This window comes from Oryzias melastigma, linkage group LG19 (genome assembly GCF_002922805.2).
Source record: "Oryzias melastigma strain HK-1 linkage group LG19, ASM292280v2, whole genome shotgun sequence".
NCBI classification, from domain to species: Eukaryota; Metazoa; Chordata; class Actinopteri; order Beloniformes; family Adrianichthyidae; genus Oryzias; species Oryzias melastigma.
The window spans coordinates 7,326,487-7,344,174 of NC_050530.1; the positions used below are offsets into that span (position 1 = coordinate 7,326,487).

A 17,688-nucleotide genomic window follows, 5' to 3' on the forward strand; every position below is an offset into this window, starting at 1 on the left:
GTTTCTTAAGTGTTGCAAGCAAGACTGGAAGTAACAGGTACTGTTAATATGCTAACACGGCTAACAAGTAGCTATGTCGGACTGTGTGGTTTTTTTTACTTGTTACTAAGATAGTTAAGAGTTAGCATGTTTGTTATAACTGTATCAGTCTATTTTTTTATGTATTGCACACAAAGTTGGGGGTTATTGTGAATACGCTAACGCGGCTAACGTACAGCGGACTTGGAGTGTGTTTTTTTTCTACATGTTATTATTAAAGTCCGGAGTTAGCATATTCAAAATAATGTTTATTTTAGCCGTACTGGTTACGTGTTGTACACAAAGTTGCGTTTTATTTTGAGTACACCAACACTCCAAACACATAGCAAGGTTAGAAGCAAAAGGTACTGTTAATATGCTAACACGGCTAACAAGTACCGATATCGGACTACGCTAACTTCTAACAAGGTTAAGGTTCATATTTATGTATTTTTTTATGTATTGCAAAAAAGTTACAGGTAGAATGAACATGCTAACGTGGCTAACGTGTTATAAACAAGTTTTATAATTACTATGAACACGTTAATAAGGTCTGACTGATGGACTTATCTTTAACTCTTTAATCTCCCCTAATGTGCCTCATAGTTCGGTGCGTCTTACATAAGACAGAATCTGGAAAATAGACCATTCATTGACGGTGCACCTTATAATCTACAGTACACACTGCTATAGACGTATGTGTTTAAAGCCTGTAGATTTTTGTTAAGCAGAATCAAGCCTTTAAAAGCCTTCAAAGAGGACATAATTAAAGATTCTCTGGAGTGTATCTGTATCTTGTGTTGACAGTAACATGAGCTCCAATAAAAGACTCTTTTATCCCAACAAAGAGAAAGCCAGAAAAGAAAATTACAGAACGCCTACACAGTAATTATTCAGGTTTGAGTACAATGCACAGAAATGATGATCCTTCAGTAAAAATTAAATCAGGACTTATGAGCAGTGAGGTGCATTCCTGCAGTCGGTTCAGACTTGCTGCAAAGAAAATGCTTGGTCATCACCGAGTCATTCTCCACTATAGGATCTCCTTTCTCTGGTTAATAGTAATTCATCACCAAAAAAGTTTGCAGTTTGGGAATAAAAGTGAAGAGGCTTGTCAATATTTGTTCAACCTCTCATTCATTATCCTTTAATTAGCCTTTCAGAGGTTTAAGATTAAACTGAGGCCACTCAGAGTATATTTTTGTATAAAAGATGCTTGGAGCTTCACCTGTCCCCTTAAACGGCATGACCTGATCCTTCGCTGGTAGAAGGGTGAAGACACATCTTCACATTTACATAAATTTAGAAAATCCATGCACAGCTCTGTGTACATGAAATACCCTGACCTTCTTTAAAGGTCGTGGTCTGAGTCTGTCAGCTGGAACACTTACAAACTGACCAGAGCTCAAAGAGCGTACGAGTTTACACAAGAGAGCCTGACTATGAATATATATATATATGAAGATTATCTTTATATATATTTATATTCAAATGTAATAAAAAAAAAAACCTCAATATTTTATTTTGTAATTCTCTTGTTCCACTTTTGTTTGCCAGCTCAAATACACAAAGCGTCCCGCACAATTATTAAAATTAGTTATCAATACTTTCTCCTCCTACATTACTGAATAAAACGTCAATCCCAGATCAGAAAACGAATGAGTCGCTTTCATCTGCACGGTTATGATGCAGAAAATGTGAGGATATGACAAACGTTTTCAAAGGAAGGCTGAGCTTTGAACGCCTAAGAGATTAAAAAACATATATCAGAGTGATAGTACATAGATTTTAAAGCTTTTTAGGGTTTTTTTTATCTACTTTTTTATTTTATGTTTCACTCATTAACTGGGTAGGTATTTCCTTCTGAACGTTAAAAGAAAAATAATTTATTTCTGTTTTTGCTGCAAAAGCAATCGGACCCAACACGGCTGGTGAATAGTGTATATTTAAAAAAAATCTTCCAACATTTCCTTCAAGAAAATAAAAAAGAAATGCTTTTAAAAAGCTTTCCCGTGGTTTCTTTTAATTATTTTATCTATCAGCAATAATTTTCTCTTTTTTTACAACAAACAAAAAAGAATGGATACACATTTTGTGTGGAATAAAGGGTAAATAACTATACTCAGATTTAAAGAGAAAGATATTTGCATTTCCATCACATATCTGCGCAGAAATGTATTGAAATTCAAGAAATGTCGAAAAAAAACACAACTTTGCAATTACCCAGTTTCCATTTAATAATAATTATGCGAATAAACACAGACTAACTCATTCAAAAACAGATGTTCCCAATACTTTGCGTAACAGCAGATCCATTCTCATTTCTGTCACAGTACTAGCGCTCATCATCATCTATCAAAGGAGACGTCGGTGTCTTATTCAGGTTATTTGGGAGTGGCTACGAGTGAAGAGATTTTGGGAAATGGTGTTTGGTGATTTTACAGAGGAGCTGTGGATCCAACGATTCTACATGGCTCACGCAACTTTTGATAAGCTGTGTGAGGCTGTGGGACCACTAAGAGTGGTATCTGGTTGTTTGTTATGTGGCTGTTTAATTTAAATTATTTAAATTTCCATTACAATTTTGCAAAATATGTCAATCTCGATATGCCTCAAAAACCACCTCCTCCAAACACAAAAACTTTTTTTGATAAATGCAAATTTTTGGCAAATTGTTGTGTTTCCATTAGGCTAATTTATCATCACAAATCTAATTTGTGCTATTTCAATTGTTTTTCTTTATAATTTATGGTAAAAAATAAATATCTAGTGAAATTTTAGTCAAAGAAAAACAAGTGAAGCTTCACAAGCTAAAATGTCTTTTTTTTTTTTAGCTTTTTATTCATTCCCCTGGTGTTTTTCATAAATTAGAGCTTTTTCAACAGAAAAAGAAACAAATAAACCCCTTTTTTCCAAACAGGCCTAATTATTTAGAAATATTTTGAACCCATCCTAAACCCTTTAACATTAAAGTTAGATTTTTTTCCCTTCCCATTTAATCTGTTATATTCTGACTGAATTAATTGATCAGCAGTTACAATAAAATTACAATGCGATCAAATACACAAGGCGGGGTCAAACAAACTCATGGTGTTCACACTGTGCAGACAGGGAGGGGCTTCCTCTTTTTCAAATCGATTTGGCGATAAATTATGATATTTCATTTTGCGATATTTATATCCATTTAAAAGGGGCTAATTCTTGCTTTAGCAAGAAATTTTTGAAGTTGCTATGAGCTAGCAGCTTCTCGCTAACGTAACTGACAGGCAACTGTTGATGATATTACTGAGTGGGAGTAACGTCTGAATTTGAATACACTGTTTGTGACGATATCATTCTATGGCCTTAGTCTATCTTGATATGACCCATTCTATTCGATAAAAGTCTTTGCTGCAAAACAGGCCCCACTTTTACTAGAACATTTGTGTCTAAATGAGACACATGGGAGACATGTAGGATATTTTATGCAAATGCAGTTTTATGGTGTATGTGAATCCCGGCTGAGGGAGAAGATGACGAAGATGCTTACTCTTCGAGGGAGCTCTGAGGTTAAAAGAGGAGTCAGCCTCCACCTTTAGGACGTATGTTGCTTTGGTCTCATAGTCCAAAGCCTTGGCTGTTGAAATCTCTCCTGATGTTTCATTCAGCGTGAAGATATCTAGTGAATAACCGAGGAGAGACGAAAACGTCAATGAAGTTTCTTAAAATAAAATAGATCATTTGTGTAAAAAAAAGAAAATTATGTTTTGCTTTGCTGCTGTCAGAGGTGCTTCAGCTAACAGCAGAAAGCCAAAAACACAAGTGAAACCCGGAAGAAGACTCACTTCCCTGGTTGCCGTCGACGATGGAATATACGATGGTTTGATTGACAGCTGCAGCTTTAATCGCCCCCACCAGGGTTCCAACAGCAGCCTCCTCACTCACTGGTGGAAACCTGGAAATGGATCAGTGCATCAACATTAAGCATTGAAAAAAAAAAGCGGAATATGCATGTGTGGACTGTGGGCCCGCGTCCTCTCAAAGGGCAGCCGAGTTCTGGCAGCTTCACCACATCTGTGGATTCCGTCTGTGAAAGTCTTCCAATTTGTCTCTTCTTACTCTGAAGGCTGAAAACAGGGCTGGGTGCCGGCCGGGATGTGGGTTTGAAAGGGAGGAGTGGGAGTTTTCAGCTGAATATTAGTAAAAAAAAATCTAATTTTATTCTTGACGATACACTTGTTTTGTCTTTAGAACATCCGATTGTGAGTTTAAAGTTTTGTTGTCTTTTCTACAGCAGCCAAGCATAAGTTTTTCACAGTATAACTCATTTCATAAAGTTCAGTAAAATGGGTGTAAGGCAGAAACTGGCTGTAAAGTTTCCCGTTCATGGATCCTCATCGTATACTGTAGGGTTAGGGTTAGGGTTAAGGTCTTTCTACCTGTTTATGATTTAAAAGTATGACCCCTCGTAGACATTAGTACATCCTCTTAATAATTCCTAAAATAAGAGTCAAAAGGTCTGTCGAGGCTTCATTTAGTTATCTAAGAGGGACTCAGTTGCAGACAAGATGGCACCTGACATCATCCACAAAAGGCAGAAATTTTACAACTAACCCTAATCACAACTAAAATTGTACAAACATTTTTACTAAAGCTTAAGATAGGAACTATAAAGTAGAGCTGGGCCATACTGAGCATTTGGGTACCGAAACGATGCCGGACAATATCGCCGATATCGATATCAATACTGATATTTTCTGAGGGATTTGACATGAACCTTAAAATCTGTGTGTGAGTGGTGAGGACTCAGCTGAGTCTATTTTGGAAATGCAAAAAAGTCTCAAACAAAGATGGAAATATCAATTTCTGTTGGTCAGTAACGATCCAATACCTATCAATATTGCAGATATCGATATCAATATCGATATTATTCAAAAATATTGTGGATCTGACATTAATCTCAGTTGTGTGTGAAGACTCAGCTGAGTCTTTTTTGGAGATGCAAAAAAGTCTCAAACAAGACCGGAAATATCGATATCTGTGGGTTAGTAACGATCCAATACCTATCAATATCGCCGATATCGATATTATTCAAAAATATTGTGAATCTGAAATAAATCTCAATTGTTTGTGAGTGGTGAGGACTCAGCTGAGTCTTTTTTGGAGATACAAAAAAAGTCTCAAACATGGATGGAAATATAGATATCTGTGGGTCAGTAACGATCCGATACCTGTCAATATCGTTGATATCGATATAAATATCGATTTTATTCAAAAATATTGTGGACCTGACATAAATCTCAATTGTGTGCGAGGACTCAGCTGAGTCTTTTTTAGAGATACAAAAAAATTTCAAACAAGAGTGGAAATATCGATATCTGTGGGTCAGTAACAATCCGATACCTATCAATATCGTTGATATCGATATCAATATTGATGTTTTCCATAAATGTAGTGGATCTGACATGAAACTCAAAATCTTAAAAGTGTGTGAGGACTCAGTTGAGTCTTTATTAGAGATACAGAAAAGTTTCAAACAAGAGTGGAAATATCGATATCTGGGTCAGTATCGATCCGATATCAACTTGAGATCGATACTATCAATATTTCTGGATCGATCCACCCAGCACTACTGTGAAGCTACGCTTACACTGGGGTCAAAATTAACAAATCAGATGAGCGCTTTCAATAAAAAGTCTACGTAAATGAGTGTTTTGGACTTCAAAACTCTCATGTCGCTACGGAATTGATCTAAGTCAGTTTTTAGACTCTACGTACAAAACGTGCAGCAACTGAACGAACAGCAAAAGTGAAACCGGTTTAACTCTAAACAAGTTTGATTCGATAAGCATTTTGAAATGAAATGAAACATTGCTCTTTCAAACTAAGCTTTAAACTGTATCTTCCTTCTCATTAGCTGATTTTGTTCTTATCCATGTTTTTGTCTTCAGTGAGCACACAATTTAAATGAGGAAATTTAGAACATTTCACTACAAAACTGTTTTTTAAGAGAAAGAGCGCATATTAAAAAGTATAAAGTTTCATGCAAGGTATCTGTGCTCTCTACAAACCCGGCTAAACTTATAAGTGTGAAACGAGTGCCTCTTGCTGTGTGGGAGGTTCGGACTTTGCAGGATCAAAGGCAAAACAAATAGTTATCTGAGGTTGTTTGTTCTTATTTGTAGAATTTTTAAGAACAAAACCAGCCCAATAAGAAATAAAACTCCCAGTGGTTAGATAAGCAGCCACTGACAGATACAAATTGGACACAATTTTTCCAGAAATACTAATTATAGGGGAACAAGTTTTTTCCTTTTTAAAAAATTCTTTATTCAGAACAATAGTTTTTAAAAACTAATTGCAATCTGTGGTAAAGGTGGTGACCTGGATAAATCTCAAATGATAAAATAGAAGATTAATAACAAAAAAATGATTAAATTGTGTCATGAGATTATCTTAAATTATTTGAATTTATACATAAAAATACGATTTATGTTTTATTGTGTCACAATTTGGTTTTATTAAACTGAGATGTGGTTTACATATTTGGAATGTAAGTGTAAATATGTTTATACTAAAGAAAAAAAACAGAAATTATGTGATTTTAATCTAAAAAAAAGGAACAATTTATTATAAATGATACAACACTGACCTAAAGGGGCCTCATGAACTCCCCAGAAAGTTCCTATTGAAAAAATGTAAACCAAACCAAAATCAAATTAATGTAATTTGATTTAATATACTTTTAACTTAAACCGAATAAAATCAAAGTCAAATCAAATCAAATTAAAAATATTTAATGTCATTTGATTTCATTCAATTTACTTTTAAATCAAATAAATTAAATTAAATTAAGCCACATCAAATCAAATAGTTTTAATGTAATTTAATGTAACTTTAAATCAAATACATTAAATTAAATCCAACGACATTAAATCAAATAATCTTAATTTAATTTAATTTAATATAAAATCAAATCAATCAGTTGAGTCAACATTTAAGTGACCACTCTTTATTCACATACAGTTTCACCACGGGGTCCCCTCAAGTAATGCAACAAGCTACCGGGAAATCCCACATTCAAATAATAATATGGCATAAAATGAAATGAAATTATTCCTTCAGCTTATCCTGGCTTCATATTTCCTTTGGGACGAATACAAATGGATGTCAGGGAGTGTGGTGGGCTTCAAGTTTAAGCCCCATTATGTGACTCTTGTTGCGCTAAAACCTGTAAAACCGCCTTAATTCGGTCATTTCAAGCGTACATTATGTGGAAATAATGAAGCATGTTTGGAACAAGCTGCCTTCCAGGCGTGATTGGAGGTTGATTCCTATGTTTGTCTCCACCTGTTTCTCTTTGAGAGTCGTTTTCAGAGCTACAATGCTGACTAATTTTCCCAAAGTCTGGCAACCCTCACATTTCCAGCAGGCTTCGCTCCATTAAGTAAACCCAGTCCAGTCATCAGGCCAACTGTCACAGCTGGCTAAACATTACAGCTCAGGCGACCAACTGGCCAAGGCCATCGAGTCATGAGAACAGGATAAATGATGGTGTTGGGGAGACTCAGGAAACGCGGGAGAGTGTTCAGAATGTAGACGTTAACTTCTAGTCAATCACTTCTGCAACACCTGCTTCAACAACATACTTAACAAACCCTGCTGCCGGTTCTGGGCTCTAAAGTCAACGCCGTGCAGCAGGGAACTTTCATTTGGAGGAGCTTTCCGCAGCAGATTAATGCTGCTTTTGAAAAATGATTATTTCTTACAAGTGTGACAGCTTGAATCATTTTTCACAATAAGCTATAACATAGATCCTGCATACTGGAGCTTGTTGACATGTTGTTTCAGAATAAAAAACCAGATTACAATGGCGACAAATAGACAAAAAGTCCATCTTTTTCAAACAAAACTTAAACTCACTTTGATATCAGAACGCACAACTAGAATTAATCCACATCTTGTTTGAAAAATGTAAAAAGATTGAAAAAAAAAAAAAAAACAGGCTGGTACCGCTAAAACAAACATTACTATGACTACGCTAACTCCTAACCTTGCTAGTAACACATAAAACAAAACATAGTCCGACACCGCTACATATCCGCCGTGTTAGCGTACTCGTAATAACCCCCAATCTTGTTTGATACATTTAAAAAGATTAAAAATAAAAATACAGGCTGATACCGCTAAAACAAACATTACTGTGATTACGCTAACTCCCAGCCTTGCTAGAAACATGTAAAAAAACACACTTTAACACCGCTAAGCGTTAGCTGTGTTAGCGTATTCCGAATATCCCTCAATCTTGTTTCCTACGTGTGGAAAAACAAAACGCTACTGCGACTACGCTAACTCCCAATCCTGTTAGTAACATTAAAAAAAAACAAACACCGCTACATGTTAGTCACATTAGCAAATTTGCCATAACCCTTAATCTTGTTTGAGATGTATAAAACCTAGACTGATGTTGCTAAAACAAACGTTAATGTGACTAACTCCAAACCTTGCTAATAACAAAAAAAAAACACACCGAAACTGCTACATGTTAGCCACATTAGCAAATTCACAATAACCTCCAATTTTGTCTGCTACATGTGGAAAAACAGACTGATACAGCTAAAACAAACGTTAATGTGACGACCCTAACTCCCAAGTTTTTAAGTAACAAAAAAAACAAAACATACACATATTACTACATAATACTTTGAGACTGTTATATGTTGGTAGCTTTAGCATATTCGCAATAACCCCAAATCTTGTTTGCTATATGTAGCAAAACAGACCGATACTAAAACAAAAGCTACTGTGACCACCCTGACTCCAAACCTCGTTAGTAACACGTAAAAACATAAGTCAGATACTGCTACATGTTAGCCGCGTTAGCATATTCATAACAAAACTCAAACTCACTTTGATATCAGAACGCACAACTAGAATTAATTTAAGGCTCTCTGGAAAAAATACAAAAACAGCTTTTACGTTTACCTTGTAGTGCAGAAAGTACGGTAGTCTATGTATATTTTCTCCTAACTAAAAGTAATCCAATAAGTGCATTTGGATGTGAAGTTGAGCAAATGATTGTTCTGCTTTGGAGATGTAGAAGAAGAAGCCACTAGATACAAGAACCCAAAACTGTTCATTTAGTTTAGTAACCGCGGAAGAGGCACAAATAAAATGTGTCAATAAATCCGACCTTACATTGCTCTCCGCCTCCTTCTGGTTTCTCTATTTCCAAACACTCCATTTCTGCCCATTTCCTTTTCTTTTTCCCCTTTTCCCTCGGCTCATGCTTCCTTGTAGACCATTGCAACATTCATTATCTGTTCTTTCATTTTTTTCTTTTTTGCCCCTATGATGGTTGGCATGAAGCAGAAAACAGAATGGAACCACACATATGTTCCATTCATCTATTTGCGCACATTCCAAGAAAAATTGACCTCATATATAAAAAGTTTCAGTGGACTCGACTACAAAATACTTAAAATAGTTGGAAAAGAAACAAAAAATGTGATAAATCATGACTATCAGACTTGTGTCGTTCTCAAAAATATATATATATATATATTAACTACAATCATATATTGGTGCCTCTTAATGAAAAAAGATCCAATAAATACAGTCACTTCAGAAAAACAAATATTGTTATGGTTTTTGTTTCCTTGTTTTAGCTTTAGATTTGTTTATATGAAAACAGTTAAGTCTTCTGTCTGATTACAATCAAATCAAACTTTATTTAAAAAGCATCTTTCATGACAAACTATGGAGTCCTGGACATGGTCAAATAAATAAACAATTAAGTAAATTGTTCCCTCAAATTACCATCTTCTGTGCACAAATTAGCATGTTGTGCACACAAGTTAGCATCTTGTGCGTGCAGTTTGCATCTGGTGTGCACAAATTAGCATCTTTTGCACACAAATTAGCATTTAGTGCGCACAAAATATCATCCTGTAGGTGCTAATTAGCGTCTTGTGCAGGTTATTTTGGATTTTGTGCACTCAAATGGACGTCTTGTGCATGCTAATTAGCATCTTGTGTGTCGTAATTAGCATCTTGTGCGCACAAGCTAGCGTTTTTTTGTGCGTAAACTAGTAGGATATCTTGTGAGCACAAATAAGTATTTTGTGAACACAAGTTAGCATTTTGTGTGCGTAAATTCGTATCTTGTGCACGCTAATTAGCATCTTGTGCATACAAATTACCATCTTGTGTGTGCAAATTAGCATCTTGTGTGGGTTAATTAGCGTCTTGTGCGCTCAAATGGACATCTTGTGCATGCTAATTAGCATCTTGTGCGTGTTAATTAGCATCTTGTGCATGCCATTTAGCATCTCGTGTGCACAAGTTAGCGTTTTTGTGCATAGACTAGTAGGATATCTTGTCAGTCCAAATTAGTATGTTGTATGTAGTATGTAGCATTTTGTGCATGCTAATTCATATCTTGTTTATGCTAACAAGAATCTTGTGCGTGTTAATTAGCATCTTGTGCACACAAATTAGTATCTTCTGCACACTAATTAGCATCTTGTATGGGTTAATTAGCATCTTATCCACTCAAATGGACATCTTATACATGCTAATTAGCATCTTGTGTGTGCTATGTAGCATCTTGTGCGCACAAGTTAGCGTTTTGTCTGCACAAGTCGGTGGTTTTTTGTGCACAAATTAGTAAGCTATTTTGTGCGCACAACTTAGTATTTTGTGAACACAAGCTAGCACATAATTTAGCATTCTGTGCCTGCAATTTAGTATCTTTTACGACCAAATAGTATTTTGTGAGAACAAGTTAGCCTTTTGCACAAAATGCTAAAATACTAACTTGTGTGCACAAAATACTATTTTTTTTTCTAACAAACTAGAAAATTTGCGCTCAAAATACAAATAAAATGTTAATTTGAGGGAAAGATTTTCTTTTATTTTTTAAATGTCATGTCGATGGCTTTGTAGAAATCAGTACAGAAATATTGAAATATTAAAAACAAAAGGCGTCAAATAAAAATAGTTGAGGACACAAACCATACACACATCCCCTCCTCACAACCGCTCTGTCGCATCTGCCCCCCCCCCCATGTTTAACCCTTTTAATCCACCTTACTTCTAACGAATAAATAAATGGTCTTGTTTGGGGCTAATGCCTCGTGTCCTCTGCTGGGGCTCAGGGACACAGGAGGGCTTGGGGTATAATGCTGTATTCGCTCACCCACTAATAGATCCAGAGTGGATTCCCGCCCCCCCAGCCCTCTCCTCACTGGTTACTCTGAGAAAGGGTTGCAGTTCCTCTATGTACCGAGAAATAGTCTCACTGCTGAGGAAGAGAGCAATAATGAGTCTCCATCAGACGCACAGAAAGGCACAGTGGAGGCTCCCTCCAAAACCTAACCTCAAATGAAGAAATCATTTAGCAGACTTTAGCTTTAGTAGCATCCTATGATACAATAATGCTACGTTTATTCAACATGTGTTCAAACAACATTTTTTAATAAAAAGTCCATATGTCCTTCGATTCTCGTGATTCTTCAGTTGGATTGCCGTCGATAGAGTTCTGCCGCCGTGTTGCAGCTTTCCAAACAACCAAGTTCTTTCATCTGCTCTAATGGGTTAGCAAGCGTCACATAATTCGACAGCCGTGAGGTCTCAATCTCTCGCGCCGGCCTCTCTCCTCTCTGTGTTTCATGCGCGGCGCCGCTCTCACCCTTTGCTTTAGAAGACTCTCATTTTCGTCCTCAGAGAGCGGAATAGGTCATTAGCCTTCAAACTGTCTGAACTTGAGCTGAGCAATGCTTAAGAGCTAATGCATAAAACATAAGTGAACACAACAGATGGAGAGATGACCACGGAAGAGAGGTGTTAGAAGAGCAAATAGAAGGAGGATGATGGACAGGGAGGGAGAAATGAATGATTTTTATAATGATTTGTAGCTTCTTCTTCCACCGACAGACTCCATCCTTTTGTCACGACTAACAAGCTCCTAGCAGGCTCACCTGCTGAGCCCTATGAGGTACACTTCTTTTTATTTTTTCAACAGCTTCTGCTAAATTCTATTTTTTACACTTTTAATGGTATTTGAATTAGTATTTTGACCTTAGACTGCGGTCATCGGAAATCGGCCCAATCATAAAGTTTTAGACTTTATCGTAGTTCTTTTCACTATGATGATAAATTCTATATGTTTCAAACTTATTATTACAGTAAATACTCTTCTAAAAGTCTGCATATCATGAACAGATCACCACATTTTGCTGTAAAAGGCAGCAAAATACGGCACTATTTTGTGCAGGAATAGCAAAATATTCATAAAATTTGGACTTCCAGGATCAATGACTCTTAATAAATGGCTTTAAATAACACTGACAGCAAGTGTCTATTGGTTTGTTTTAAATCCAAACCTTCAAAAGCACTTTTAAAATAAAAAAAACACATTTTTTAAAATATTTAATGAGAATAAAGCTGAAACAACGCAGTGAGATGGCTGCCAAGGGACCGTCTACAAATTACAAGCTCTGGGAAAAAAAAATAATATAAAGATCTACACTGTAAAAAGTGAAATGTTGGATCAATTAACAAAAGCTCTGTAATTGTTCCATTTAAAAATATTAGTGTAAACCATCAACTCAAAATTTTAAGTTAATATTTTAAGTGTAATACATTACAGAAGTTCTCTTAGTTGATTCAATGTTTCATTTTTTACAGTGTAGATTTTTTTTAAGACAAACCTTCAAAAGCATTTTTAAAAGATTTTTATTTTATTTTTTTATATTTAATGAGAATTAAATGAAGAAACTGAAGTCAGACGGCTGCCAAGGGACCGTCTACAAAGTACAAACTCTAGAAAAAAAAAAAAGCAAAAATCTACAGTGTAAACAGTGAAACATTGGATCAATTAACAAAAGCTCTGAAAATTGTTAGATTAAAAATATTTTATGAGAATTAAGTGGAAAAACAGCAGTGAGACGGCCACCAAGGGACCGTCTACAAAGTACAAACTGAAAAAAAAAGATTAAAAAAAATCCCCAAAATGTAAAAAGTGAAACATTGGAATAATTAACAAATCTTTGTAATTTGTTACATTTAATATATATATATATATAATATATATACTGTATATATATCAAATTACATTTTTAAGTTGAGTAAAAAAACATCAGCTCAAAATGTTAATTTGATGACAAGAATGTAATAAGTTACAAAGTTTTGTTAATTGATCCACTTTTTACAGTGTATGTAATTATAATTACACGCATACAAATCCAAACTTAAGCACAAATCAAATATTAAAATAGCACAAAAGAGTCTTATTTCTCTCCATATTTCCTGTGCATTGAAATGTTTTCATACATAAATTAATAACACATTTTGCCTCAAATATAACAAAAACATTTTTTTTTCCAAGTTTCAAGACGTAGAATAAAAGCAAATCTGCCCATTAATTTAAAGAAGCAAATTAATTAGCTTTTTGTACTCTTGTTTTGTTTAAAGGGATTGATTGTTTTTTTTTTATATATATAAAAAACCCTTTAAATTTTAATACCTCCATTAAAAATCTGGACCGGTATTTTAACATTATTCATGCATGAAGTCTTTTTCTCATAAATAAATCCATTCATGTTTCCCTCTTTCTGTTCTTTATTTTCTCCCAGAATTCTTCTCATCATCGGTTTATAAAGAAACAAAAAGGTGAAAAATATCAGAACAGTAACATATCAAGCCGATTTAGAGCTTGTTAGAGGAGACGTGGAAAGAAGCAGGAAATGTTCAGGATGCGATTTGGGTTGGGGTTTCAACCAGTTTCATCTCAGCGACTATTAAAATTCGGCTCGCCTCTTTGTCCACGAGCTGCTGCTCCTTCTTCGTCTCTGAACTCACTTGTTACATAATCGGCTCCTCGGCGTTTGAGGGTAATGAGCAGGAACAATGTTGTTAATCCCATGCGACCTGACAAACTCCTGAGAATTACATTCGTACGGGGGGAATAATGAAGTGTTCACAATGCAGGTTGTAATCGACTCTTTTCAGCTCCGTTGTCTGTTAATTCAATTACGCGTCTTCCTCTCAGGTCAGTGGGCTGGATTTAAATTCACATTTTTCCTTTAAAAAACTTGCTTGATATTATAGATCAGTTCTTAAGATTTTGAGTCAAGGTTGATCGATGGAATTCACAAGCAACCAAAAATGCAAAAAAAGTTTGTAAAAGCTGTGGCACTAAAAATGATTTTTAAACTAAACACTGTCAAAAATGTTTAAATCTGTTCTTATAACCCTTGAGCTCCCTCAACCTGTGAAGATAAAAAATCCTTGGAAAAAAAAAAAAAAAGTTTGGTGACCCCACTTTTAATGGGGAAACAGGACAACATCATCTGCAAAGAGTGGAGGTGAAATCCGGTGGTGCTAAAACCTGATCCTAGAAAACCGGCAGGGCAGACCAGGTTTGTTTGGTTCTCTTTTTCCTCTTTTTGTCCTCAGTAGTCTTAACTACTGGGTTTTGTTATTTTAGTTTGGAGTTGGCGGTCTTTGTTTGCAGGTTTGTTTTGTGTCTTTTTGTTAGTTAGATCCACATAGGAAGCCTTAGCAAGGAGTTACTGTAGTGGAGCAGCTAACTCAAAAAATCTTTCATTTTATGATACAAGCATGAAATTTGACTGAAGTACTTATAAGACACCAAATTTTAAGAAAAAAGTGCTAGCCACTTTAAATTCCAAAATGGCGGCCATTTTCCAAGATGGCCACCAAAGGTTGTTGGTGTAATGAGTAAAATATGACTACTTCATCAGGTAAAATGAGGTTTTTATTGCTAAACATTACAGGGATATTAACTTTTTTAGGCAGAAAGAGCTCATCCTCACTGCCACCCTGGCATTAGCAGTCCATTTTCGGGGCAAAAAACCATTGAAAACATCATCAAGTAAAGTGTTTTTATGATATTCTGCCAACTTTACTGCCATGGCGGCCATCTTGAAAAAAATGGCGGCCATATTGGATTTTTGTGTGGCTAGCACTTTTTTCCTGTAACTAGACCCAGAGACTATAACTGTACCAAATGTCATGCTTGTATCATCAACTGAACGATTCTGGCTAAAAATGACACTAAGCTGCTCCACTATGACTCTGACGGTCAACATAGCTGAGTCAGCATTCTCATTGACGTATTTTCTGTTTGGCCAAGGTTCCCCTTTGTTTTTATTTTTCCGTCTTTTCTTTAATAAAACTGTGCTCCTCATCTTCCTTGTTTCTAGCTTTTTATACTGTGACTTCGGACAGGTTAACACGTCAATGTAAGGCTGGGGTCATCTGGACCCCATAAGGAATAAATGCCTGAGCTTTCACAACTCTTGGTCTTATTTGGATGAAATACAGCAAATATCCTGGCCATGGTGAGTGAAATTGGATTATTTGTCACACCGATAAAAAAGACTGTTGTAGAATGTGGCCGAACAACTGAAGTTCACTAAAACACAAGGGATGTTTTAAAAGTTGTTGTCAAGCTCACTGATATGAGACAGAATTGATAAATTAAGGTTCCGCATGGTCACTATCAATCCATTTTTGTTCCGTTCGCCGCACTGCGGCTACATTTCAGAACCATAGGAAGTTCACGGCGGAACGGAGAAGTTGACATCTTTGTGACGGCGCGTCATCTTGAGTCGAGAGCTTTGAGTTTGTGGTGGTGGCGTGGACGTTTACTTTGGTAATCTGAGCATCAAAGGGAAAAAAAATAAAAAAATCTCAGTGGATCTGCCACAGAGAGAAGCTGGCCCCCCCTCAACCGAGGGAGATGAAGAAGACTCGGTCTGTCTGTGCCGATGCCATCACTCTCACTGGCATCGCTTTAAGGTCACAGAAAACCTGCAGAAACCAGGAATTTTTACATTCCTGCCACTCCTACAATTTTTCCGGCTTTGAAGCGCTCATTTGGAGGTTTATTATATTTCAGACGCAGGCGAACTGTTTGATCTGGAAGAAAAGGGAGAGCGACCCCTCCTCCTCCGGCGTGGTAGTTTTCATGTTTTTGATTGGGATCGTGGTAGCCGACATAAAAGGCGAGGAATTCCCAGCAGCACAGCGGCGAGGATAAGAACAGAGAGACTAAAGGTGCAGACAATACAATCAAAGCACAGCGCTTGGATGCTAATCTCACCCATTTGACGTCTTTTTATTTAATTTTTTTGAACCATCAGCGCTACTGTGCTCTTAGCTGCTCATCTGCTTCAGCCTGTTTCAATCTGCCAACCTGTCAACTCACCTGCTGCTCTCAGGATCTCTTACCCAGCATGTTTTGCTGTTTATGAGAGTCTGCTTATCTGCCTGTCAGCTTCAATGTGCGTTTGAAATAGTGGATCCTGACAGCCGCGCCACTCCCTTCTCCCTTAAAAAGTTAAATAACTGTATTTCCTTGTCTTCCTTTTAACTTTCTTCCTTTAACTTCTCCGTCCTCCCTCAGCATCTTCCCTGCTCTAACCTCATCATCCGTCTCTGTCTCTCCTTCCATTACCTCTCCTCCCTCCACCGTCTCCCAGCTGCTGATCTTATAAATAACAGCCTGGTGGTTGGGAGGCTTTTTTTTTTATTTGCTGCCTGTTCATGATGACTGCAGCAGAGTCAGCATCAGATAATGTTGATCAACTTCTGATGTCTCCTCGTTTGGCTCATTAGGACAGAGTCAAGGCCCGGGGGCCGGATACGGCCCTCTGGATTATTATATCCGGCCCTATTTTATTGTTAATAATGGCGCGATATTATCTTGCACTGATTTCTAACTTCTTTTCACAACATTTATTTTTATGGAGAGTAAAATATTGAATGTTATTTATGGTTTAAGTTGATTTATTCTGTAATAATATTCCTGCCTTTTTATTATTCATAATTATGTTAAAAATTTGCGGCTTTAAAGTTAAAAAAATTCTGCTAGCTTTTTGGACTATTTTGGCATTTACTAAGATTTTTTTAGGTTTTTTTGGAGTTTAGCTAATACTTCAGCTACATGCTAGCTGTTCTGGCTACTTTAGGCTTTTCTTTTCACGTTTTTTATGCTGTTTTGGAGTTGCAAGCTACCTATTTTGGCTAATTTAGGCTTTTTTATTAGGTGATAAAGTAAAGGTTTTTTTAAAAAGTAGTGGTAAAAAAATATATATACATAATACAAAGGAGAGGGATTTAAAGAGAGAAAGGCAAAGAAGGTGATGATCACTCAGTGGCACATTATAGGGTGACAGGCAGGGATGAAGCACTTATGAAATCGGACGATAACTGAGCGACCACACGGTGGTGGCGCCGGTGTCGCTAATTGGACGATGTCTCCAGACGGCGGCCGTCCATATCAAGTCCCACTGGCCACCAGCTGCTCGGTAGCCTGACGGTATGTGGAAAACGGACCATTCTTCACACCTGATGTCCGCCGTCTACATTCATGACCCTTGTGCTATCCAAGGCATGTTTACATTGAAAGTGGGGTCATCTGGACCCAACATGAAAGTGGGCTGAATTTTTTTTTCTCAACAATTTTGCGCCTCCTGAGGCCTTTTTAGATGTTGTAAATTGTTTCTTTTGAACTCTGAAATGTTTGTTTCTTTGTCCCATCCAAGGAAGAAAGAAAGTTATGATAATATGTGAGGAACCATTAACTTTTAATCATGAGAAACCTGTGAAAGTCCAGTTCTCAGGGTGTTCAGAGGGTTGAATGCTAATGTGGGCTTAGAT

The 17,688-nt window shown here is 36.5% G+C and overlaps 1 protein-coding gene across 6 annotated transcripts in view; it reads right to left on the reverse strand.

Annotated features, from left to right (window-relative positions):
- LOC112154115 (protocadherin-15) overlaps positions 1-17,688 on the reverse strand; it is a 272,438-nt gene that overhangs the window by 53,340 nt on the left and 201,410 nt on the right. For all 6 annotated transcript variants that reach the window (XR_004949742.1, XR_002920601.2, XM_036217104.1 and 3 more), the window contains 2 exons: positions 3,843-3,952; positions 3,548-3,676 (listed from right to left, as the gene is read on the reverse strand). Coding sequence is in view for 4 of the 6 variants with exons in the window: in XM_036217104.1 (XP_036072997.1) it covers positions 3,548-3,676; positions 3,843-3,952 (239 nt within the window). In the remaining 2 variants the exon portion in view is untranslated. The remainder of the gene's footprint in view (positions 1-3,547; positions 3,677-3,842; positions 3,953-17,688) is intronic.